The sequence below is a fragment of the Cygnus atratus genome, chromosome 7, assembly GCF_013377495.2.
Source record: "Cygnus atratus isolate AKBS03 ecotype Queensland, Australia chromosome 7, CAtr_DNAZoo_HiC_assembly, whole genome shotgun sequence".
NCBI lineage: Eukaryota > Metazoa > Chordata > Aves > Anseriformes > Anatidae > Cygnus > Cygnus atratus.
Window position 1 is genome coordinate 10,972,022 of NC_066368.1, and position 27,174 is coordinate 10,999,195.

At 43.1% G+C, this 27,174-nt stretch overlaps 1 protein-coding gene and 1 long non-coding RNA gene across 2 annotated transcripts; one reads left to right on the plus strand and one right to left on the minus strand.

The window, feature by feature from the left end:
- Positions 1-508: 508 nt before the first annotated feature.
- Positions 509-13,754, minus strand: LOC118248676 (uncharacterized). Its single transcript, XR_004778819.2, has 2 exons — positions 13,135-13,754; positions 509-1,623 (listed from the first exon to the last, which is right to left on the minus strand). It is a non-coding gene; the product is annotated as an uncharacterized LOC118248676 (long non-coding RNA).
- An 858-nt stretch (positions 13,755-14,612) lies between these two features.
- Positions 14,613-24,125, plus strand: SMNDC1 (survival motor neuron domain containing 1). The gene is made up of 6 exons (XM_035547681.1): positions 14,613-14,752; positions 14,964-15,083; positions 18,340-18,482; positions 20,222-20,383; positions 21,494-21,647; positions 22,345-24,125. The coding sequence occupies exons 2-6, from the start codon at positions 14,964-14,966 to the stop codon at positions 22,480-22,482; spliced, it is 717 nt and encodes a 238-aa protein (XP_035403574.1). The 5' UTR covers positions 14,613-14,752; the 3' UTR covers positions 22,483-24,125.
- The last annotated feature ends 3,049 nt before the right edge of the window (positions 24,126-27,174 follow it).

The following is a 27,174-nucleotide window of genomic DNA, read 5'->3' on the forward strand; positions in this document are numbered from 1 at the left end:
TGGCTGAAAGAGCTTATGTTTTTATGAGCATTCACTTTGACTTCTAACATATAGACGTGCAAGTTATGTGACTCAATACAAGCACATAAATCAGATCAAATGAAATTCAAACCTGAATTTCAGGAAAGTCACATACTAATGTAAATCAATCAGAATGTAAAGAATTGCTATCTTGTTGTCAATTAAAGTCATTTTCAGTCCTCTCTCTGAGTTAGGGCTTCAATTCAGATACAGGTATGTCTTATGGTCTGATTTATACCACGAGGTCTCCTCTCCTCTAGATTTTAGAGAAGAGGTATGGTAGTTGAATAATTACCCTCACACTGGAAGAACAGACTCCATTATACCTTCTTTCAAGATGTATTACAACCCTTAAGCCCAAACCACTGATAAATGTCGTATTTAGTATACCTGCAACAGCTGAGGAATATCTGTATGCCTTCCCCATTCTTTCATACACTCACACACTTTGATAAGAGCTCCAAAATAATAACACAACAGACAGAGGTGGAGATCAAAGAGAGCAGTTTTAAAAGCACAGCAACAACAGAACCCCCAAGTCTTCTCAGTGCAAAAAGTTCTTCTGAGCACAAAGTTCTTCTGCAGGTTCCTCTTTGCACTTGTCTGAAGTCACTACTCATTTCTGAAACTCTATTTTTTTGCTAAGCTAGCATAAGACTTCTTAAAAAGAACTGAGTTTTTTTTTTCTTAAATCTAAGATAACTTAAATCACTATATGATATGTAGATGGCAGAAATCTGTATCTAGACATTTAAACCTGCCAGCTGGCAGAGATGTTATTCTAACACTATGTAAAGTTAACAACAAAAAGGCTTATCTAAGTTTCGCAGCCCCTTTAATACGAATATGCTTCGCTATACCATCCTGACCATCACAATCCTCTTCCTTTCTGCTCAGTGGAACTCTTGAGTCCCTCCTGATATCAGATTCCTACCAGGAGCTGTAATTCATCATGTCACCCAGCTGGAACCCTGCTTAGAATATTAAAAACCAAAAATATATGCTTCTCAATAGCACTCTCTCGATTACCTAATTGATATTTAAAAATTAACAATAATAATGCTAAAACACCCAGAAGCCTAATTATCAGCTGCTTTTCATTTGTACTCCCATTAAATTCACAGCTGCTTTGCAAAGTGACAGGCTGCTGTAGGAAGGCTGCCTTGTGTGCCTCCATTCAAAGCCCTTCCATTTATTCCATGGAGAATGACGACACAAAAAACTCTAATGCCTGCTTGGTATTTGGCAGATGCAATTCTCACATGACACACTATTCAAAGAGCAAACAGCAAGAACTACACGATGTTCTAAAGGTATTTTCTTCCTCTTGAGCTAATAAAAGAGTCGGTTTACAGGTGTCCCCTAATCTCTTTGTTATCTGAAGGAATTCCTCTTTGAGTCAAATGTCTCAGTTTACCTGCCTTAAAACAAACCACAGCTGAAAACTTGGAAGCAGTGAATACAGCCACTGATACTGAGGGGTTGAGGCAGGAGAGGACAAGCAAGGCCTTCATGACAGGCAGACCCATGACAGGACACTGAGGTGTCCAAGTCCTGTCTTGTAAAACTGATCCAGCTGGAACCCCCTCTTGGCAGGAACACCTCAAAAAGAAGAAAGAACACGCAATTACTTTTTGTTGGTTTTGAAACATGCTAAATTGTCTGACTATATGTCAACTTCATGCAGCGAGATGTTTCAGCTTCTTAAAAATGTATTTTCTGGTGTATTTCTAATTTGCCAGGGCATTCCTCTGCCAAGTGCAGAACACAAACCTATGCCAGGAATGGGCCTGCACCACCTCGGCAGAACCTGGGCAGTTCTGCTCGGCAGGGCTAGGCCCATTTCAGGCCAACCATTGTAAGGAAACCCAGACAAATTCACGGTACCCATGTGTTACATAGGAACAGCCTTGGTGTATGGCACCCATGTGTTATATAGGAACAGCCGAGGTGTAACTCACTCTGCTGGTGCGTTGGGCCCTGAATTACAGCTGCCACAACTGCGGTGTGTTGAACACCATGCAGTTTTTACACATATTCCTGTCCTCTATGAAGCAGGCTGGGATTTGTCTGCCTGTTTCATCTTTAGCAAAAGGCCTCCTCTGTAACGTTTTACCTAGTACATATATCAGCTGGAACCATCCTGATGACCTAAGGAAAAATATTCTTACTAATCAGCAGACAACCTGGGGCACTCTTTTTCCAGGACCAGCTAACCCAGTACTGCTATTCGCACCACCTGAAAGCTTAACTCAGCGCCTCCAACTACGCTGAGAAGTACAGCTGAGAAACCTTCAAGTAATAACATTTCTACAGCAACCTAACTTATCACCATGTATAAAGAAGTTATTTCTATCCAGTCGCACTACCCATAAATAAAGAACCAAATAAAGTATAGAACGTGAAATACTGTTTTTAAAGCAGCCATCATAGGCTAAACACAACCCTTGGACTAAGCTGATGTTTGTCTACTCCTGATTTACAGCAGTGAAAAATCAGGATATTTGGCCTCTGTTTAGTTTAAAAGCTCTCTCAGACAGACTCCTCAAAGCCACATCGACAGCACGGAGAACACAACAGGTAGGCTACAATGCTGGACATGCTCCATTTCTGAATGTAGGGTGACATTGGTGGTAGGGGGACGGTTGGACCAGGTGATCTTGAAGGTCTTTTCCAACCTTAATGATTCTATGAATTGTATTTAAAGGAGAAAAGCTTGTCATGAAAGAATAAATATGAAGGAAAGGTACCGGCCACAAACAAGCTATAAAGTAATATACAAAAACAGTTTGACAGTATCAGTTGGCATGAGAGGTGAAAATCCCACCTTTTAAGTGGTTTAAGGGTATAAAAAAGCATCCTCAATGAGATTAGGTCCCTTGCACCTACAGAAATACTCCCTGTAGGAACTCCACCTGAGGTTGCTATGTTTGGCACACATGGGTCTTGGGACAGTGGCAGTTTATAAACAACAAAATAGCACCAAAGTACAAGATGTAGCCTTAAATTCTAATTTGGAGTGAATGCCACCACCTGGGCTAAACAGAGTGAGGAGGAAAATGTGCACCTGTGATTTCAGGGGTTAACTCAGCCAAAAAAGCCAAGAAAATCCCACCTCAAAACCATTTGTGTTGAAATTTTTGGATTAACTCCTTTTTGTTTTATTGTTAATGTTACTTTCAAAGACCAATTACATACCTGAAATAATAAAATATGGAAAATTGTAACAAACCTAACATCCACATGGAAATTTGTGATAGGATTTGCATGCCTTCGGTTCATGTTTTAAACTAAATCAGATGTCAAACTTGACTCCAGCCTAGGATTTTGCATTTCATATTTTTTTTATTATGGGGTAACCAATCTATGAATAACGTACTTATTTATTTTAAGGTCTGTTACCCAGTCCACCAAAAAAGACCGTGTGCCTTGAAGTCCCTTCTGACTACCCTCAGCCAATATACACAATTTTCTGATGATTCCAACCTGATGAGTTACAACTGGTTTTGTCATCATACAGCTCACAAACCACAAAGCAGGCCAAAAGCATGTTTTTACAAAATAATCGGGAGTCAATCAGGTTTCAGACTTTTAAGATTTTTGAACTGAGAAACATGAAGAACCAGGAGGAAAACACATGAATTTAAGGCAAAGGGCATGTTTACTATGAACGATGTTACCCCTCTTGCACAGCTGTAAACACTTGGATGGTTTATTTTTTGAAGGGGTAAGGAACAGATGACAAAATTAGATTCAATGACTCCGTTTGTTACGCAAAACAAGTTGCTTTTATTTATTGGTTTATAACTGGGAGCTCTGGGACCTCTTCTGATAATAGGCTTCACCAGCTGAGTCACAGCGTGCGCAGGATTAGTCACGTCTGTAGAAGTGTCCCAAGGTTTCATTTCCATCGGCGTATTTACCTGATGTACATTCTTTTTTTTTTCTGTAAGTGGCTAATCTCTGAAGTTGTGTGCTTCAGGACCTTCTGGCTGTGTCCCTGCCCAGGGCACAAGGCGCCCCATCCGCCAGCGCCGCAGGACCACGAGGCTGGGTCAGGCTGCGACAGCAGGCAAGGAGGAAGGCGACGGCTGCTGGACGCGGGGAGAAGAAGAGAGGGCTCACAGCTCGCACAGCAACATATGCTATGTGGGCCACAGCAGAGCAGAGCATGCGTCACGCTGACTTGAGGCTATTTTAGGCAGCGATGGGTAAACTAAATGACTTAGATGAGCAACCGAGCACCCTCCTTTCACTCTGCGCTCCAGATGATGAGTCTGAAGGTACTGCAGTAGGTACGCGTGCTCCCCTCTGCCCTGTGATCTTCCCTCCCTGCAGATGTGGAACAAGGATGACATGGAAGCAACTTTTCCCAGGACTGAACAGCAAATCCTTGGCAAAATGAAAACCGTATCAATGCCTCAGGCCTCCATGTTTTCATTTACCCTCTCCATGTAATCCCTGAAAATCTTCTGCCTGGAAGATCTGACCTGGCAAAACCTGGCACTCCCACAGGAGATGCCAGTTACTGCCTACAGCGGCTCACCACATGAACACCAGGGAGCATATTTTAGTTATCTCACGTACCTTTTACAAACACCTTGAATGTGGCCCTATTTAGACACAGATGCCCTTCCACTGGGGCCCGCATCCTTATGCTACCCGCATGCTGCTCTCTCAATGAGCACTCAGGTCACTGTCTGACTAAGGGACATCTCGGACACTCGTCTCCCACCAAGTGAACTACAGACACTCTTGAAGTTATCTCGAATGGAAGCCTATCTTCATGGCAAAACAGGAAAAGAGAAAACATACAGTAAAAATTATTTAAAACTGCACTTAAAGAACATGTTGTTGCAGGGACAGTCCCCCAGTAAACCTGCAATCTGTTAAACAAATTTTCACACAAAAACAAAACATGGTTAGCCAAAGATAGTTTAGTCTACAAACGACGGCACGATGGCACTTCGCTGCTCTGTGTTGGCTTACACTGCTCACAGCTTCAAGGACAAATACAAACAGCCCACTGAAAACAGATAGCTCCATGAGACCATTCTCTTTCTTGTGAGGTTAACATGCATTTCACTCGGTTTTGTTCCTCCATGGGGTATGGGCTATACATTGATTCAATTTTACATTTCTTCCTGCAGTAGAACCCAAATTGTTAACTCTCATCTGTAGGTTAAACCACCCCTAATTTCCTTCCGTCTATTATTTCATATTCTCCTTCCTCTCTTCCTGTTTCTGTGTTAAGGATATTGCCATGTACTTATGACAAAATTTTCCTCCTTTCTCCTACCAACAAATTGCTTTAGAAGATTCTTAACCAGTCTTATTAGACGCACGGAGTTTTTTTAATGCCATGCAGATGGAAATACACTATCTGAAAGCTTGAGCAGCTCCAAAAGAGAAGTGGATCAATACTTATTGAACACTCTATACTAAAACCACTCATAGTATTAATACAGCTGATGATAGGAATAATCTACAGAGACTTATCAAGTGATTGTAAAGTTCAGAACCAATAGTGATTCCCTGTTCAGATCTGTTCAGAAGTGCCAAAGAAATCTAGAAAGATTATTTCCCAAGAGGTTTCACTAACAAACCACCACCAACAAAAAGGATTAGTATAGCTGATCTAATATTTCAACCACAGCTCCTGACAACAGCTCCCTCAAGGTTAGCCTTAGAACTGTATCACAGCCTAATTTACTCTTGTTTTACATCAGTCTGAAACCATGTCTATATTTTATTGAACCCTGACTTTGTTACTGGTTTTACATATTAGCCAGATTCAATTTTTTAAGATGGCTTCATGGCTTGAAATGCACCATCATCTACTGCTGGGTAGTTTTTAGTTCAGCAGGAAATGGAATTAGGAAAGATCTACTGACTTAATTGAAGACGCCACTAAAAGCATTTGTCAGCTGCGAATATTCTGCCCTCGTGCTTTCTGCAGTGGTCCTGGGGGAGCGTGCTGAGCAAACAGCCACCCTCTGAACACAAAGCAATTCCACTGCAATGAAATCTGTGATGTAGACCTGGTCCACGCATGTATATCCAAGCAGGGGGTGCATTTACTGCAGTCAATATGACTTTGGGATGTGCAATGATTTGATTATGATAATTGTGCTGTGTTGTGCCTCTTCTCTAGCTCCAAAGGAAACCCAAACTCTGAAAGAAAAACAAAATTCAAACCACAAAAGCCTTTACGTTCTCTGCTGCTGTAATGTATATTTGAATCCCAAAAGTGACTAGAAGAGAAAATTATTATAAAAACTCATCTAAAGATATGCAAATGAGTATTTCCTATGCTCACTATTCTAATTTACCAGGTAGCTACTGTCTCCATTTTATTCCAATCAAAGGGGAATGGTGAGCCCAAGTGAATGTCCTAAATCTAGAAATACTAACACATGAGTGTCAGTGAAATAAGTCTGCTTGGAAATCGCTCCGAAAAGAGGCAGAAGAAAAAAAAAAAAGGTACATTTGAGTTCTGCTACCATGTTTTCTCCATGTGGCTTAAGACATCACTGTCATGACTCACACCAAGGATTGGGTTGCTCCCTGGGCGACACGACCTCCTCATACCGGCTTTGTTCCTCATCCCGGTACAGATTGGTCATCCGCTGACACCAAATGAAGAAATTTCCTTATTAGTCATATCTGGATCTATAAAACTAATACCAGAAAATGATGTTTAAACAAGCCCACTGCTGCTTCAGGTATGCGGCCTTCCGACATTTCAAAGCTGAATAGTTTCATTAGGTGTGGGAGGAAGGGCAGAAAGAGAAAAAAAAAAAGTTAGATGCAAAACTGCTTTGGGGCTCTAGGTAAAATCTGTGCAGCAGCACTGCTCGCAGGCAGTTTGGATCCATATTTAGCTTTTCATGTTTATTTGCTTGACTGGCAAATCCCAAGGAGATTCTGAGGCCGGTGTTTTAAAAACAAAAAACATAAAAACACACTGAGCCTTAAAATCCAGACGGCTCAGTCAGCTCTCAGCTGCACTTTAGCTGATTAGCTGTCCATCCTTAGGCTGTAAATCACTGTGTCTTCCCATGATGCAATTAAAAACTACACACCAGATCACCCCGCCAAACACAGGCGCAGGTGTCAGCCTACACATGCTCTTGCCAGCACCTGTCCTGTAAAACCTCGATACATTTCTGACCTGGTGCAAACCCAAAAACTCTGAGGAAAGCAGGCTGCATCGGAATAATAAGTGTGATTTTATACCAAGTTGCTTAATGTAAAAGATACAGCAATAGTATCAAACCCGAAGTCATTACAAATTACATTTACAAGAGACTTACTCCATTAGCACGGCAGGCTAAGGCGGTAGCAGAGATGCAGGGAACTTTGCAGAAATAAACTTAGATTTTCTCCAGTGGCAATATGTTTGGATCTGAGACAGCACTTTGCCCACTGCTGAATACAATCATCTCCTCTGTCAATCCAAAAATTATTTCCCTTGGAAGAAATCCCAAGAATATAACACGAAATGTTATTACATGGATAATGCCCATTATAATGGTCACTGACAATAATTATCTTCATCTCGTTCCCACTGACGTTGGTTGCTTCTCATTTTAAGCTCCCTCCCCTGGTAACAGCACCGAGTCCGGTGCCACCCAGCAGCACATTTTACCCTCTCAGAAACTCATGCCAGTACGCTTGACCAAGAAGAGGCCAAACGTCCCCATGTCAGGGGAGCTGATCTGAACCTGTTACCTACCCCCTAAGGCAATAAAGTACGAAGCCAAGCTGCAAATCCTCCGATGGCCCTGAAGCTTTGGAAAGACTTTGGATCTATAACTACACCAAGGAACTGAAGTGTTTTCTCAAAGGAAGCCTAGCACAGGGAATCGAAACCTTCAAGAAAAAAAAATGCAATGTATGAAACCATGTAACATACCTACTATACCCTTTTTTCCTTTGTAACTGAAGGATGTTGACATACTAAGTCAAATAAAATTGCTAAAAACCTTGAAATAATTCTTTTTTTTTCTTTTTCTTTTTCTTTTTTTTTTAAAGCAACCAAGAAAAAAGCTCCCATAGGCTTTTAGTCAATACAGGGTGAATAGCAATTATCCCAGAGCCCAGACACGGCGTTGATGCCTTTGTGAAAACAAGAATCCTTTAGTTAGGCTTCCAGATCTCCTACATCTTTGTATACTCCTGGTAACAAGTCATCTTGGTTTCCCCATCATATTAAGATGGATATCAAAGTAGTTTTACATAAAATTTATCATTTAGAGAAATATCAGCCAGTAGCAACCACATCCTCGTCTCCTTCAAGTGACTTACAAATAGGAACATCAATAAAGAGAGGTCTCAGTGCCCATCTGATATATCCTCGTTTTATTATTAGCCTCTAAATAGTGACATTTGCTTGACAGGGATCCGAACAGACTTCATCTGTAGACAGCTGCAATGACGTGCGGGACGATTACGGCAAGAGAAATTTCAGTTTCATTTTCAGAGGAAACATCTGTAGGACTTTCAGTTTCCCTAAGCACTGTGCCAGGTGTAAGACATGAGACAACAGTGATTACCAAGCACAGGATGCTAAGCCACACGAAAGCAGTCTCGCTGCTCAAGTTGTGACTAACATGATGTAGAAGGGAACATTTCACAAGTTCGTTCACGCAGCAGGATGGGTGGCTGCCATATCTCACCGTTATGTGCACGCTCCAGAAATTCTCTCACTTCATGAGAATGTGTCTCAAAGTCTGGCAAGAAAATGAAGGATGGGAGACTTCGGAAGAGGGATGTGCATACTTTGGATTTTATGCAGGCTGTGCATGTTGTTTATGTTGGTGGAGAAGGCGCACGGCTGCATGTGAAGTCTGCAGCTACTATAGCATAGCGAATGTTTCCCAGGGTTCACGTACATACTAAACAGCAAAAATAACCTTACCACAGTCCATTGCTAGAAATGTTAACTGTGGGCAACTTCTAGGTTCACAGGCTAGAAGCAAAACATGTCCTGGCAAAGTAGACTTGAAGAGTCCCTAATTCTGTTCTGACACTAGACGTTCCCAATCTGCTGCAATGTCAGCAGAACTCACCAGAATAACTTAAAACACTTCCACCTTTTCTGTTCAGATGAAGTCTTTGCCAAGGACCCCTCAAATTCTGTTTTAAAAAGAGAATTCTTCATTTCCTTACCGGCTTTCCCTTGATACTCATCGGTACTGTGCCTCAGCATTTTTTAAATACTAATTTCCATAACACAAGGCAGCCTTATTAGCCCCTATTCTACAGGAGGGCACAGCAGCAGAGATACCAAGAACCAAAGGTGTCTGAGGGACTAATTAAAGTTCTGATCTCATTAACTTCAGAAGAGGCAGCACATAAACACTACTCTCGTTATAAATAAATTATCCTGTCTCAAATTGCTTGTTTCTATTTTTGACCACCCCCAAACAACTACCCACGTGGCTTACCCAACACTGATCGGGAGTGGGAGCTGTTGCGGGTCAAGATGCTAGGATTTTTCAGAACCTAGGAATGTATGACACAGTTCCCAAAAGCAAGCTTGCCATGCCCCAGTGGCAGCAAAATTACCTCTGGCTGAATCAGAGCCGCTTTGGTCAGTTTTCAGCGCCAAGACCCATGGTGCAATTTGTTTACAAATTGCAAAAAACTCTGAGTTTACACTCAGCTTTCTACTTGCCGTACATTGCTGCTTGCTCATTCACGCTGTGTAGACACTCCTACAGGGGTAACTAAATCCAGATCTTTACAGCAGCACTCGGTTGCCCTCTTGCAAAGCTCACTTTCCCTTCTTTCAGCTTACTTTCCTTTAGAATTCAGGGAAATGAGATGCAGGACCTGCAAAAACAACACCTTTTTTTTAAAAAAAATGTTTGTTTTAACTACCCATCCTTGATTACTGTAAATCCTGTGTTCTGAATGGAACAGACGTTAAGAGGAAGAGGATGAAGGCATTTGAGAGTGTAATTGAAGACTGCAGCTGAAGGTTGCAGGCAGTTCCCTTAAGTGCCGAAGCAGAGGAGCTTGGGGCAGAGGGGCAGGCAGCATCTTTCCCTCGCCCCTAGGCACTGTTACCTTTCCTACCAGCTGCCACCGCCGGATGCCTGCCTCCTCTCCCCCACACCAGTCCCACAGTTCACCCCAGCAGAGCTCCTTGTTCCTACCTCCCAGGTCCCTCCCGCACAAACCCATGCCGTACCCCCGCCATTCCCACAACAACCTCGAGCTCCTGCCTCCCAAACCTCCCACGCTGCCTGCTCGCTGCTTCAGGCTCTGCCAGGCCTCCCAGGCGCCTCTGCCTGCTGCACCGGCTACTGGCAGGCTGTCATTTCCTACGTAAGGCAGTGTTTTGTCGGGTTTCACAAAGTTGTCAGCAGCAGGAGAATGGGAATCCCAGAACCTCTGACTCTGCTGAAGCAGATGATGTCCTAATGGCTGCAGGCTTTCTGTCCTTTCATCCCAATTCTGACCTTTTCCTCTTATCTCCATGATGTCCCACCCTGTCTCCTAATCCTCATCCAATTCTGATTCACTTCTCCTCCTCAGTTTGAGTCACTGTGCCTTTCTCACTGATGGAGCATAATGACTGTAATCATTCAGGGCACAGAACGTGTTCGAGCTCTCAATTTCTCTGCGTAGCACCACAACCCCCATTGTGGGCTACCGGGACTGTAGGGAGTCTGTGTTCAAGAACATGCTCACTTATTTAACTTCTCAAACTCCTGTAAGAGCAGGTATTTGAAAAACTAATAATTAGGCCAGATTTCAGGTGAGTGGAACAGCAGAAAATATATCCTTAAAGCAGAAAGAACTTCCCCATGAAGTTTCAAGCCCGCGCTTTAGAACATAGAGGCACTAGAACCTCTCAGTGACAGAAGTACCTGCATATTTTAAGTATAAGCCTAGCCAACCAGCATCTTTTCTAGAACTTGATTTTATAAGTTGGAGCTGCTGAAGCTTTCAAAAGTCCTGCCAGAACCAAACAGCCAGCGAAGAAAAAAATCACCCCAAAGAAACAAATTTTGCAGGAGCAAGAAGAACAATGCCTCATAATAGCAAATACCACGTAATTGTGTCTATGGACAAACTTGATAGCTCTGATAACAAACTGTTTAAAAAAAACAACAACAAATTTTGCTTAGAGGCACAGGTCAACTAAAAGAAAAAGATATATCTTCAGGAAAACAACTCTCTTAATTGAAGTATCGACAGATATTTCCTTGACGGTTTGATCCAAATGAAAATACCCATGACTCTGAGGCCTGACACACTGCCCTACTAACAGGGCAAGGCCTGTCAGGCTGGCAGCCCACCAGAAAAGCCCCAAAAAGCCCAGTGTCTCCATTTTGGCCTAGATTCGGATTGCAGTTCAGCTTCAGTGACTAGCACAGACTGCCTTGTTTGCAAAAGCCAAATTTTTGCTAGGGACTGGGTCGCTGTGCTGAGCAAAACGATCTGTCCACACAGATGAAGCTGAAAATGGAGGGCATTAGCTTTGGGTACAATTGTCGGCTGTGTTACTTGCTGCTGAGCACTCGGCTCACTCCCCTCCCATCCCACAGTTAAACGCATCAGGGCTTAACATCAAGGCGTGCAGAATGGTGCTGATCTTGGTGTACTTCTACAATATAACACACGTACACGGTTCACAAGACTGGGTAGTCCCAGACAGCTTCAAAAACAACTTCAGGTACGTGTTGCTGATAGCTCTAACTGTAAAAAAAAAATGCAGCAGACCGTGGAAGAGAGGCGTAACTTCGGTCCTACAAAAGAAAGGTTTCCTGCCGGCCTGGGCGATTGTGCCGGCGCTGCAGGTGTCCGTGCAGCAGCAGCACCACCTGCTGGGCGAGGCAGGCACGCCTCCAGGCTTGCCTTGGAGCCGGGCTCCCCGTTAGGGGCCCGAAGCAGCGCCAGCTGTCCCCGGAGCGCTGCAACGTCCCGCGGGCAGCTTCGGGAGATCTCGCCCAAAGGCTCACCATTAAGGGCGGCTTGGAGAAAGACTAATCCAGGCGCCTTTTCTTCCTCTTACTAAGTTAGGGTAACAAATTCGATGGCGTTTGTGGTGAAGGATGGTCTTAAATTCACTTAACTTGGCAATAAACTGCACAAAATTCTATGCACCATATAAGATGATAAGATGCAACGCACAAATTCCTATAATAGCATCAATTACTCTGTAATACCAATATACCTGTGGTACAACTGTACTCTGTAAATTAATATTGCTCAATTCTATGAATACCCTGTAATACCAAATGACAATGTACACACAGCTCATAAAAAGGGATTATGAAGAGTGAAAGTCCTTCTGGTAGCTACTCCCCTGCCCATATATAAGATGAAAGTACTGGCTGCAGTTAGAAACATCCAGATATGGCTGAACCATACCTGAACTTGGTTTGAACTCCTCACATTTACAGATCCAACAAAATCTTAATAACTAGATATCATCGTTTTAAGTAGCAAGAGGTCTGGCTTAGATCACGTTTTTTCTCAATGCAGTATAAAAGATCTGTTTTGTTGAGCATAGAAAAAAAATATCTCTATTTTTGGGTGAGGAAAAATCTGTTTTTAAGGATAGAATTAATGAGAATTTCCAATTTATAGGAGTTAAAGATAAGTGGTTTCAAGAGTGGGATTGCTTTCCTATATGTAGTAGCATGCACTTGAATGATACCATGTGATGAAATGGCTTCTAAAAAGGCTGAAGAAACCAAGAGAAAAAAATCCCCTCTCCCTTGCCTTTGTAGTTAGTTCCAAAGAAGTTATTCATCTTCATTTATTGAATTTTCTAAAATTCTTCAGTGCACCATTAGTTTTCAGTCAACTGGGCCTCTCTCTATGCTTTTACATTTCAACTACTTCATATTGTTTTCCCTTCAGATTATTTACATGTTGTAATCAAGTCATTCCCGATCTTCAGTTAACAGATAAACAGATTGGGTATTTCAGCCTTTCACTGAGAGAAAGGCATTTTCTCTAGCCACTCAGCAATTTGATGGACCCTTTTAGAAGTCTGCAGATTGCACAGAACTCCAGACTCTAGAACCACATATATTATTGCAGTATTAATTCTCAACAAAACCTATAAAAATAAAATAATCTCCTTACTCTTGCTCAGGCGAGCACAAATGTTTTCTTCTTTTGCTACACCATTGCCTTTGCAGAGATCTGGACACCCACACGGCTCCTCAGTCCTTCTCTGTCACTTCCTTTCCACAGATACGGACTGGACTGCTTGTTCGGAGAGGCAAAGCTAGTGTTAATTGCAGTAACGTGCATTTTAACTCATAGACGTGCTCACAGTCATTAAGATTGCTCTGTATCAACAAATTTGCAGGTTTGTTTTCAACAGTCACTGATTTGCTCACAAAGTTGCATCAGAAAATGCTTTTACATCTATTTCCACGTTAATAAAAATACCGAAAAGATGCTAGCTAGTATCTTCATTGTTGCTCGTAAACATGGTCCCATCAATTGGTCTGTGAACAGTGTCCAATAACTTCTGTATTTCAATTATCAAACCTTATGCCAAGATTAGCCAGAAGCCTGGTTTATCCTCCACGAGGATATCCTCTGAGGACACAAATTAGGCACTGCAGAGTACAGTAGATACATTTCCCCCTTTGTACATAAACAAACCCAAACGAAGCCCAAGCCATCTTCCTGCGAAGCACTGCACGCTGCCTGCTGTGTGGGACAGGATGTTTGCTGGAGACACCAATCCTGGCAATATTAAGAAACACTTCGGGCGCCTGCTCAATTTGAGTGGCTCACGGGCTTGAGGTCACATTAGTCATCAAATTTCTGCCAGGAATGCTTTCGTAATTCCTGCTCTGGGCTTGAGTGGTCCACTAAATTTTCCTTTCCCCTTTTCTCTGTTGGCATAGGACTAAACATGGAATCACAGAAGCATTAAGGTTGGTAAAGACCTTCAGGATCACCTGGTCGTATCCCCAAGCGCCACGTCCACCCTTTCCTTGAACACCCCCACGGGCGGTGATGCCACCACCTCCCTGGGCAACCCGTCCCAATGCCTGACCGCTCTTTCTGAGACAATCGTCTCCTCATTTCCAACCTGAACCTCCCCTGGTGCACCTTGAGGCCATGCCCTCTGGTCCTATCACTGGTTACCTGTGGGAAGAGGCCGACCGCCAGCTCCCCACAGCTTCCTTTCAGGCAGTTGCAGAAAGCAATGAGGTCTGCCCTGAGCCTCCTCTTCTCCAGACCGAACACCCCCAGCGCCCTCAGCCACTCCTCACAGGACCTGTGTCCCAGACCCTAACACCGGGAGCTACCCTTCGGACCGTGTGGCACTGAGTTTCACACAAATAACCACTCAACACAAATAAGCCAGAAAAAATTTGTATTTAATAGGGAGAAACACGAGGACACTGGACAAGGGACGCAGCCCCACACGCAGCAGCGACGGCGGCCCCGAAATGGCGGCGGCCACCGCCCCGCGCACGCGCCTCACCGCGCCCCCTGCGCCTGCGCTCCTCCCGCCCCTCCCCTCTCCTTCCCTCGCGCGGCACCGCTCACCCTCCCCCCACGTGACCCAGCCCTCTGGGCGCGCTCCACCAATCAGCGACGTCCAACGCCCGCACGTGATTAGCAGGGGAGCTCCCGCGAGCTCCGTTCTCCCCCCGGTTCTAGTTCCGGTTCCGGTTCCGGCCCGGCGCTCGGACGCGGAGGCGGCGGCGGCCTCGGCCCCCCCCGGCACGGCGAGGTGAGGCGGGGAGAGGCGGGAGGCGGCCGGGCCTGGGCCTGGGCCTGGGCCTGGGCCTGGGCCTGGCGGGGCGGCCCCGGGGCTGGGCGGGCAGGGCCGGGCCGGGCCGCGGGGTGCTGGGCCCGGGGTGCTGGGGCCGGGAGCGGCCCGCGGTGGGTCCCGGCCGGTAACGTGCGTTCCTCCTCCGTGGCGCCGCGCGTGTGCCCCGCAGATGTCGGAGGACCTGGCCAAGCAGCTGGCCAGCTACAAGGCGCAGCTGCAGCAGGTGGAGGCCGCGCTGTCGGGGAACGCGGAGAACGAGGACCTGCTCAAGCTGAAGAAGGACTTGCAGGTGAGCGCGGCGGCACGGGGCGGCTGCGCCCGCTGCCCCGGGTGGCGGTGCCGCGGCTGAAATACGTTCCCGGTGGCTTTAGTGCTTCATTTTCCCGTGATTTCGTCTAATTGTTGTAGGGTTGGGTGGGGGAGTAGCGCCGACAAAGTTTGACCTACTTGCAGTCTGTCCTGTACGTTGCCCAGAAACACCCGCGATTTTACACGGCAAACTTTTTTGCTGAAAAGCCCGGCTAAGGAACAGTGACAGATGTGCCAGTGCTGTCTCTGCTATCTTTTTGGTTTTCTTTAAAGCGTGTCGCAGAAAGGTTGGACTTAACTGCTAGCCTTTTTGTGGGGCTAGTATATAATAACAGTAAATCAGAGAAATGGAAAAACTTAAACCTGAGAGGCATAAAATTATTCGGATGAAATTACACGTTGGTTAAAGGGTACCGTTACTTCTTGTCGCTGTGCTGAATTCTGATGGGTGGGCTCAACCTGATGCCTTTCCGCTTAGCTTTGAGTTGTCAAATCATTGATCCAGGATCTGTTTGTTCATTACCTGCTGTTGCAGTGATGCAAATTTTAGAGTAGTTCAGAATTCCTTATACATCTAAGCATCCGTTGTGGTAAGGTTTACTTACGAAAGGAAAAAAATGCCCTTCATTTGCCACCTGCAGTTTTTTAAACGTTTGCCCATACCGCATTCCAAAGAGCTCAGAAACATTTCTGGTCGTTAGGCTGCTGTTCAGTGACAGGAAGACCACCAGTCTCACGTTAAACTGGTAAGTGGTGTTTGAGGTTCCTGTGTATCTAAAGACACCTTGGCATAGGAGTGAACAGCAGTGCTGCTGAAACCTCATGTGAGAGTGCAAGATGCTGCCTCGTTTCTGTTGGGCATTGCTTTAGCTCTCAAGTTTTAAAATATGCGCAACTGTGCAGTGCGAAATTCAGTAACCGCTATTCCGGATGGAAATAACAGCAATAAAAACAAAGCTTCGACCAGAACACCGGTAGTGCCTCAAATCGGTGATCTTTAGAATTCCTTTTAAATTGTGAAGGCTTTGTGCCCGCAGGGCACTTTATAGATCACCTTAATGTCCTTCGCTGTACGCTGTTAAAAGCACGTGTATATTTTTATATTTTTAAAATGCACAGCAAAACCCATATGGGATGATATTTCCGATACCAACACGACCTCGGCTTTGATGTGCAGAGATCACTGATGTGAAAGGACAACTTGCAAACTTCTTAATAAAAGCTTTCTGCACAGAATGGGGAAGATGTTTACACTTCCGTCCCCAAAAGGTTTGCTATCCATACGTTCCACCTTGACAACGACGTAGATAATGTTGTACAGACTTTATGTATCGACCAGTTGTAGAAGTGGGCTGAATGCCTTAGTGCCCCGACTAAGTAGCTTTGTTTGTTCGAGCAGAATGTTACTGCGTAATTGAAACATCTTTTTCCATCATAAACAGGGACGCGCTACTGCATTTCATACACTCGGCTTATCCCTGAGTAACAAAATAAATATTGTAAGGAACTTAGCTTTTTACCTTTTGTTTCACTGCAGCGCTTCTTAGGAATGCAGCCATGCAGCCAAGGACCAAACTTCACCCTTTGCGTGCAGCAGAATTGATGGCAGCTGTCATCTTCTGCAGTTAGGGACGATACTCACGGGTGTTGCACGCTAGGGTACAAAGCTCTGTCTGGGTTTTAGAGACCAGGTGGTGAGGAGAAACCCTGACAAACTCTAACTAGCGTTGTCTGCAGGTCACGCTTCTGCGTCACGGGGCCATGGCAGCGAGCCCTGTTGTTCAGCTCAGTTGTTCAACTCGATAAGCTGCTGCGGTAGTCGCTGCTGTTGAGAAACTTTCTTTGACTAAACTGTTCCCTTAGAGACTGCGTTGAGCTGTCTCGTGAGTTGCAATGCAATTTCTGTCTTGTGCGCTTAGCGCTGTGTGCGCGGATATCCAGTGAGGGCTTTTTGGTTTTCTTGTTTATTACCTGCGCTAGTCTTTTTAAACCCACAGCTGCAGCGGGACGTGAAGCTGTGAGGAACATTCAGGCTTCACAGAGCCTCAGCTGAATGTTGTTTGTCTGTAACTCCTTTAAATGAAATACTTCCTGCTAATGATAATTAGGAGGCTGACAGTGGCTCATACTGAGATACTCTTAAGAACTGAAGGTTGTTTTTTTTTTTTTTTGTGAACTGCAGAGTTGCCTGGCGTTACGCAGAAAGTTCAAATGTGCTTTTAGGTGCTGGCTCCTAAGTCCGATTTTTAATTCTAGTCAAAATCAATGGTACTGATCTTGGAGAAGGCAAATATAATATGGGCAGGAAGTTGAGGAGGGTAGCATGCTCCTGTCTGTGAATGAATAATATTTAAAAGAAATGGAGAAATTTGTTAAGTACTTAAAAGCCTTTTTCTCTTGTTTTTGCCTTGCTGGATTAGCAAGGGAAGGCCTGACCTGAAATCTTGAGGTCATGGATTTTGAGAAAAGTGAACGCTTTAATTTAAGTGACTTAAAGAAATCAATTTCCTAAGGATGCATCTGAATGCTCTCTAGAAAAGAGAGGGCTTTACTGGGTGGCAGTCTTGGAAGGCGCTGGCACTGAGTACGTCACTCCAGACAATGCAGATATTTGAGGAAGCACTTTTCAGTTTATTCAAACTTAGAGATGTTGCATTATGCTTGCAGCAGTTGTGTGTTTATAGATTATATAAAGTAGTCAGCGAGTCCCAGCACGGAAGAGATGGAAGTAACTGCTGGCTAGGCAGAGAATAGAAGCATTACATGCTTGCCTTTCTGTCTCTCTTAGAGCACTGTCCTGCTGATTACTTGCTCTGCCACTCGTGTGCTTTTTGGGCAGTAACCAATATCGCGTGCGGCCATCTGTACAGAGAGCCACGCCGCTGATTTGTCTTAATTTTACTTCGCCTTGAGGCTGTCTAGCTGTGTCTTTGTGCCTATGGATAAACAATTCCCCTAGAAAGAAATCCCATAAAAATAGAATGGGCAACTTTTCTGAAATTTTGTGGAAGGCATGGGGAACGTTACAGGGAGGACCATGGATCCTTTTACCTACGTGGGCAATAAGTGAATTTAGTTAAATGATTTATAAAATAAAAAAAGCACCCCCCCTTGGTCCACTACATCAGCTATGAATTCATCGCAGTAACGTCAGAAAGACAGACCTGTAAGCTTGGGGTAAAAAATTCGTGGTAAGAGTTCTGAGATATTATTCTGTGCTATTTTTCCTTTTATAGGAAGTCATAGAATTAACCAAAGATCTCCTTTCGACACAACCTTCAGAAACTCTTGCAAGTTCTGACAGTTCTGCTTCTGCTCTGCCCAGCCACTCCTGGAAGGTTGGGGACAGATGTATGGCAATATGGAGTGAAGATGGACAGTAAGTGTAGAAAACTTCTCTAACCGTTACGTGAAATAGTTCAATGGTAAGAGACTTTCATTCAGCTTGTACTGCCCCTAGGGCGACTAAAAAGCAAAAAGAAACACGCTATTGGCTATCGTCATACTCCTCTTATTAAAGGTCAGTAAAGTAGGTGAAAAGCAAAGAGCTGTGGGGTCGTTTTCTAGGAATGCCCTGTTTGTCCCTAGCCTTGTCAAAGCAGAGCACCTCTGGTAAATTACCATCTGTTAATGTAATAAATGGCAGACTTCCGTGAACTGATCTTAGGGCAGCGCTTCATAAACGTTACATAATATTAATATTATATTAATGTTATCATAATAATTGATCAATATCAAGAAGATGCAACAAGCATTTTCAGTTTGTGTCAATAATTGGAAATTAGCTTTTAACTGGAAATATTTTTTGGCTATGAAATAACTGGCTATGCCGTGTAGTTAAGGAATTAATCGACCTTTGGAATTTAGTCTCCACTGTGTTAGCCTTTGAAGTTCTGGGAACCGAATTAGTTCGTTCTGACTTCTTAATTTTTGAAATAAACATTCTAAAATTAGGAATGTGGTTCTATTAATATTTGTATTAACCACACAAATTTTGGCATAACTGTTAATATTTCAGGTAGAAAACAAACCTAATGATTAACAATTTTTCTGTCACAGATTTTTAATAACTAAAATGCCTTTGCGTAAGAGTTTTAAAAAGATAATGTTATACTGGGTGTGTTTGGTCACCACTGGGGCATTCTTCTTACTCTGATACTGGGTTAGAGGATCAGAGTTCGAAGAAGGAGGTGTTGGAGTGTCCACTGAAGTGGCAGGTGTTTCGGCAGCTCAGCATGCCAGTATTGCACGTCATTTGTATGACTCTTCTTACTTCATGCACTTTGGGTTTCCCTGTACGGTGCAAGGCATTAACATTTAGCTCAGCTTAAGGCGTTAGCCCACTAAAATTATAGAGACTCATTTAGTAGATATAAACTGGAATACTGTCTGTAAAACATCTCATTTTGTTCCTCAGTTTGTCTTAGAGATATCCTTTTGCTCTGAATCCAGACTCAAATCGTTTTAATGTTCTTGGAAATGTCACGCTTTCTCCCCTCTTCCCCATTAGGAGGTCCATTTGATTGACTACTACAGTTCATACGCATAAATTCAAAATGGACCTGTTTCTGTTAAAATTTCAAAATTGGGATTTCAATTCAATAAGAAAACTTAGAATGTTGTAAATGTTGAAGGGGAAATATTTTTGAACGCCTGAGTTGTTTTTCTTTATTCTTTTTTATATGGAGGAGAATGGAACCAAACCTCTTCTGCCATGAGCTGACAGTTCCTGAAACTTCCCAGTGAATTCCCTGAAAGCTGTGCTCTTTGAGTGCTGGATCTTGCTGGGGCTTTTTCCAGTCCCATGACCTGCCAGAACTAGAAACAAAATCAGAATTTCTGATTAGATTGCCCATGCATTAATCATTAGTCTTGCCAACTGTGAGACTATTGCTTCTCGCTGCCAAAGGTCAAATAGAACCAAGCCCAGTCTTTTACTCGTGTCCTTTTGACCTTAAGGACATGATCTCTGAGTTTGATTTGGGTATTGTCCCTGAGAAGGAAGGCTGATAGTTGCAGGTTTTTTACTTAATGCCATTAGCTGGCTGACAGTGTAGGTGTTGAAGGGCTGAGTATTAAACCTTTACTCACATGCTTACAGCCATGATATCTTTACAGGTGTTATGAAGCTGAGATTGAAGAAATAGATGAGGAGAATGGAACAGCTGCAGTCACTTTTGCTGGATATGGCAATGCCGAAGTTACACCGCTGTTCAACCTCAAGCCTGTGGAAGAGGGAAGAAAAGCAAAAGAGGACAGTGGCAACAAACCCATGTCCAAGTAAGTAATATACAGGCACAGGTCTGAAAGCTACTTGGTTTTTTATTTTTTCACCCTCACAGCTATGAAAATTGGCTGATGAAATAGAATTTCTCTTTGATAATCTTCACGTATTTGTGGTGAAGGATCATAAATCAGTCTGGCATATAACGATTGGCAGATGATTGTGGCTGGTATTGCATGTGTTATGTATCCTGGTAAGATAACGTGATAGACTTTGTTGTGCTCAGATCATGCTATTTATTGCAAGATACCAAATATCGAAGTGGTAGACTAAAAAAAGGTAGTACTTTCTGGTTGCCAGCAGAGAGCCTGCAATTTTCAGCCCAGCTCCACAGCAGGCTGCTCTCAGATGTGTAACGTGGCACACAACTGAGTGCACTTAGTACAAAGGACTTGTGCTCCTGCCCCTATCCCTGTGTTGGGATAGCTGCGGTGACCCCATCACTGGGGAGATGAGCTTTACTTAACATCCCACTGTGCCTAACAAAGAAAGTATTTTTCATGTTTTAACCTTTTGGGGACAAAAATATGCAGTACAATTTCAGACTTTGTTATAGGCACCTTGTCCAGGGGCTCATTCTGAGGAATGCTGGTGTGGCATAGATTGATTCTTGAACTTCCTTATCTTACTGAAAAAAAACCGTCTCTGTTCCTTTCCTTCCATCCCTGTCCAGTACTGGTTAGCATATGAGTGCTGTAGGCATCTAGAAAAACTTGGGCTTTTCACTCGAATGGGCTAGTTGAATTTTCCAAACACTAGATGCTTCTGGGAAGTGCTGGTAGGTTCCTTTCCAGACTCAGAAATGAATTGCATGCATTCCCACGGGTTGCTGCATTTGGCATGGTGTTAATCAGGTGGTTCTTATTATTTTGCCCAAATACACAAAGGACTAATGCAGTGCTTAAGCATGGAAAGATAGACTTCTTTAAATTATTACTTTTATTTCCTCCCTCCCCCTATGAAGTGGAGAATATTTACATGGTTTATGTCCTTATGGAAAAACTATTGTGCCTCTCTTACAGAGGTTTTAGTTTCTTACAGGATACTCTATAAATATCAAGAAAAAGGCACAAACATAAAATGTATTTTTTTTCCCTTTCTTCCAGAAAAGAGATGATAGCCCAGCAACGCGAGTATAAAAAGAAAAAAGCTTTGAAAAAAGCTCAGAGAATTAAAGAACTTGAACAGGAACGAGAGGACCAGAAAGTCAAGTGGCAACAGTTCAACAACAGAGCATATTCTAAAAACAAGAAAGGCCAGGTTTGTTCGCTCGCTGTATGCGAATAGTAACAGGTTATAGAATTCTGTGCGTAACTGGGGAGAGAGGCAATGGTGTCTTTTAAAGGGAACTTCCTCACCTTTGGCATTTCAAAGTATGCAGTTCAGTATTTTATATACTTTCAAGGCCCGGTTTTGCACTTACCTTGGAGAACTGGGTAACTGCTCTCAGCTGCAAGGTACCGTTTGTTGGAGTTAAGCTTCTGAGGCCTGCCTAAACCAACAAGCCCGACTTCTTGTGTTTATGATGTAGCAGGCACAGCACTAAGTAACTGCCATGGGTTAGTAAGCACGCCGCAAAAAAGTTAGCATCTTAAAACTGTACTTAATTTTTATCATGGCTGGACCAAGAGCTGCTGGACATTGTGCTCAAACTTCAGTCTCCCTTGTGAGCAATGAACAAAGATTATCTCACGAGGAAGGTGACTTGTATTCGTTGTTGGTCTGACCCAGGCCAACAAAGTGCAAAAATCACATCCAGTACATGCCAGCCAGGAAGCTCCCAGCCGTTGTCTCATCTGCTTGTGATGTGCCACAGATGAGCTAGCCCTTTTGAAAGCTTGCTTGCTTCTAGAGTAAGAAGTTGAGGATTTTGAAAGACTTCAAATGGTAATATTTGCTCATTTTTAAAAGCAAGTCAGACATTATTCAGAAACGGTGTTTTCTGTTTCATTTGCAGGTAAAGAGGAGTATTTTTGCTTCTCCAGAGAGCGTAACCGGCAAGGTTGGAGTTGGAACATGTGGAATTGCAGACAAACCTATGACACAGTATCAAGATACCTCTAAATATAATGTCAGGCATTTGATGCCTCAGTAACAGGGGAAAAAGGTGGAACTTCATCTCTGCAGGGCTTTACACTTATCTTTTTACCATTATATTTTTCTAAAAGTAAATTATTTGTTGGCACATAGAAAGTAGTCCATTTTGTCACCATCACTTTGGCTTCAGCTGATACGAGCCTTAAATTTCCAACTATTGATTTGATTTCCCCTAATCATTGAACTTTTTGTAGCTGCATTAAAATACATTCTGCAGGTAAATGCTTTCATGAACTGCTGCAACCTGTTATGCAGAAAGCAGTAGTTTCCTGGAAGTTTGATCTCCAGAATCTTCCATTCATACTGGTGGTAAAGTTTTCTTTTTTTTTTCTGTCCTTAAGAAAAGTGGTGGTATAAAAATGGCACCGTAACAGCCTCCCTCATTTCTGTAGTCACAGTGCTGTCTGCTGGTCTCGGTGACAGGCCTGGCATTACAGAGCTGCTGCAGTGCTGTAGAGAGAGCTAGGCTCCATCGTAGCTTTTAAGTCACGTGGAATTGCTAAGGAAGTTCTGAATTACTCCCTTACAAATCCACTGAAGATCGATTTGTACAGCTGTGAATGAGGGCAGAACAGGGCCGGTACGATCTTTATTACTAAGTACTATTCATGTGCTAGAAACAATAAATCTGACTTTAATTCCAGCCTAAATTTCCTGTACTAAAAGTTAAGTAGAGGAGATCTTTTTTTATACTCATCAAATTGTAACAGGAAGTTACTGAAACATAACCAGAAAACCATAGGAAAAGGTGTTTGGACTGCAGTTTCAAGAATGGAACTGTACTTAAAGCGTGCCCCAGGGATTAGAGTTGCGAGAACTCTAGATGGTTGTGCTTTTGGAAATGAATCATCACCTCCCCTCTTGTAGTTCTTACAAACTAAAAGGTTCGATGGTCACAGACCTCGAACACACAGCAACACCTTGTGTCTGGGCTGCCTCCATCTAGAAGAGTAGAACTGAAGCCTAGCAGGTATGAATGCCTAGATCCCTCGTAGTTGTGAGTGAGTGAAGGTTAGTCCCAAGTTTCTGTCCGTAAATAACTGACTGGCCCTAGTGTTCATTGTAACTTCAGCTGTATTACAGTGCTGCTGAGCCCCTTCAATTTTATTCAGGAAACCACGTGTAAAAGCTCTTGCTTTTTTTTTGTATTTTATGTGATTTGCTTTCCTCTGTTATTTGTCTCTCACTTACGGTAGTGGTGCCATCTCTGAATCCGTAATGTGGTTAAAGAAGTTAATGGGTAGCCCTGTATACAATGTAGATATTATTTTTGTAAAATCTAGGGCTGAGTTAATGGACAAGAGTACATCAGCTGTTTCCCCATTAAATAATTAAAGGGTGTGTCTTGTCCATTAACCCTGACCATTATTTCCCTGTATATTATGTTAATGTAGCTCATTTTGTAATTTGTTACCTAGATCAGGTCACGTCAGCAATTGTTGATGCACTGATTGGTGGAACTGTCCATCAGTTACCTGAGTCACAACTCAAGCTAAACTCTACAACTGGTAGTTTAGAATCCATACATAGAAAAAAGTTTTCCCTATAATGGGAGAAGGTGATTTTTATGAATACAAAGTGTGTTAATTTCAGTTTTGTATGTTTAACTTTTATTAAATAAAGTGTTTAAAATCTGCTGGATATATTTGACAAGGTGAACGTACATAAGCGGCATGGGCACAGTAAATGAGCAGGAAGGAGGCAAGTATAGAAGCTGCTGAAGTTACACAGAACAGATGGGAAAAAAGGGGGTATACTGAATATGATACTCAAAAGTGAATCGAGAGTATGTCACTGTCAGTACACATTCAATTCCTCATCTTCACTGCTAGCGTGTGGGGCGGTGAATTTTCTTTTGACTAGAAGAAATAAATTATAGTAAAATAATTTGAGGGAAGACCCTGCTGCTTTTTAGAGAGGGAGTTTGTACTGCAGCCTGCACCCTATAGCTATGTCATCTCTGCAGTGACAGTGGTGATAGTTCTGCAATGCTGACAGCTACTTGAGGAAAGTCACCTGTTATCTTTTACTGATATAGAATCTCTATCAAAGCTATCTCTTCCTCCAGACAAAAAAAGGAGCATCTTTGTAAGGTTACAACAGAAAAGCACTGAAGTAGACAGAACTGTGTTTCTCAGAAAGCCATTAAGCCTTTCCTTAACTCTACCTGATCAGTTTTCTTTTTGAAAAAAACAGTTTTAGGGTAAGACTTAGACCATACGGTAACGTACTCTGGCTTGCAGTAAGTCTAACAAATAGTCTATCACAGGACTGTTCACTAGTTCTGAAACAAACCTGAGGTTACAGCAAGTCACCAGAACGAAACCTGAGGTTACAGCAAGTCACCAGAACGCAACGGCCCTCCCTTATTGTGACAGCCCAGCCCAAGCTGAACTTGGGCTTATGGGCTTGGTTTTTGCTGATCCTTTCCCTGCCCAAATTAACGGAACTCAAATACGGTTGTTCTGGCCTGATGTAGAAAAAAGCACCTCTTACAACCTGGGCTGCCTAGTAAACTTAGCTGTAGTTCTGCTGGGCACCGTGAAGAAATGCTGCTTAAAGAAACCGTTGCTACATATATGTTTTTCTTTCTTCCCCCTAGTGCCTCACCTGAAATAGCTTGTGACACACAACAACCGCTATGGCTGGGGTGGTCCACTCTACAGAAGAGAGAATAGCTTTAAGATCACTTGTTTAAATAAAACCGAACCAAACCCCCTAAAACTGACATCTTGGCTACAGCCATTCCTCATGGCACTTGATTAAATGGCTGTTCCCTCATTCTGTAGCACAGTGCCACTAACTGCATAGTCCCAATAATGTAGCTTGAATTTAATTTTTTTTAAGCATCACTGGTAACTGCCAAAACAACAACAACAGAAGTTCCTTACTTTACAACAGCTGAAGTGGTTTTTGACTTCTGGGCCTCTCAGCAGATTAAGTATCTACCCCAGTGCTAGCAACTCCTACCATAAAGCAGCCAGTACTTCAGAAATACCAAAAGGAAGAAGAGGTAGTGTTAAGCATAAAAGTAAGATGCAAAAATGCTGAGCTAGAGACATTTTGGAAAAATATTTCTTGTGTCAGAATACAGATTTGTTCCTTTAATGCCCAAGAAGAGCACTATAGGACGCATGTCTCCTCTTAAAAGCAAATTGCTATAGAAAATAGTTTATCTAGCACAATCTTGAGATTGTACAAATGGTAATCTACTGGGGAAGTTAGAACAGCACAAATCTGAGACTCCTAAGTCACTGTAAGCATTTAGAACAGTCTTAAGAGTAGCAATATTAAATGCTGTGAATGTTGCCATCACAGTTACATTTTATAAAGAGATATTACTGATTTTTAATCAGTAACTTGAGACATTAAGTATATAGAGGTAAGAGAGGAATTATACTGACCAATGCAAGGCTCATGGTCACGGAACTCCACTGCGGCTGCTGTTTCACTTAGTTCTGAAGCTGTCTGGCCTCCAAGAGATTTGGAAATACAAAGGTCTTCAGCAACTGCAATTCAATGCTGGAGGTGTTTGGAAGGCAAAAAAGATATGGTAAACTTCTATATTTCCCCTTGACTTTTTCTCTACTAGCCTGAGCTGGCACATTGGCAGTACTCTGTGGACCAGCCACCATTTGTGTGTCTTAGCGCAGTTACACTGAGCACGGGGTGACTGAAAATGCTCTGGGGTCAGGTCCAACAGAAGCATCACTACCTTGGCACTGGTGGTGCTGTTTGCATTGCAGTGTTGGTGCAAGCTTTATCCCATCGCTGAAAAGCCTCATTTAAATTACATGGCAAAAAGGAAGGCAGTTTGCATCACAGCTCTGGTAAACATCCATGCCCTATACCCAAGCTAGCTACCTATTAACACATGACCCGATTAAGCAACTTCATCTTGACTCTTGAGGTTCTGACATTTCAGTGAAGATACAGCTACACAAAAGGTTTACTTCCCCTTGTGAAGGAATTATTCTAAGCTGAACTCACCTTGCTTTATGATTCCTCAGTCCGTACAGAAGTGCAAAGCTTTCCCATGATGACTGCTGATGGAAATGGAAAGTGCCTGGAAATGTCTTGCCCTCACCTATATTGAGGTGATGCGAGTTCCCGCAGAGCACAGGTATTCCCTAAGGCAACAAGTACGGTTTTGTATAGCTGTCCTCTACTCCAGAAGAGCAGAAAGCTTTTACATTTCCCCACCAAGCCTTCCAGAAGGAGATTCAAAACAATTCATTATTTTGAGACAAGTATTTTTGAGAAGGGGTTAAATGGAACGACCTTCCTAACCTTAGCTACACTAAGCACTAGCTAGTTAGCTGGTAGCCCAAGTCAAGGAATGCACTAAGTCTGTATGTTCTGAATAGCAACCACACTTAAAAACACCATAACATTACTAAATTGCTTTGATGGTTTATCCCATTTTGCTGTAACGTCCCTCACAATCAAAACTGATCCCTTCTGAAAGGCAGCCCTGCTGCAACGTTCATAAACCCAACGGGGCATTAAAGGGGCCAATTTGGCCCACAGCTGACAGCACACGCATGGAGTGGCTTTCTGGCTCACTAACGTGTTTCAGTAGGAATCACAGCAGGGAAGAGCAGATGAACACTAAACCTGTCTTCTCTCAAGCCATCCCTGTAATTATCACCTTGCGGAGGAGGCACGCAAGAGTTATTGCTAGCTGGAA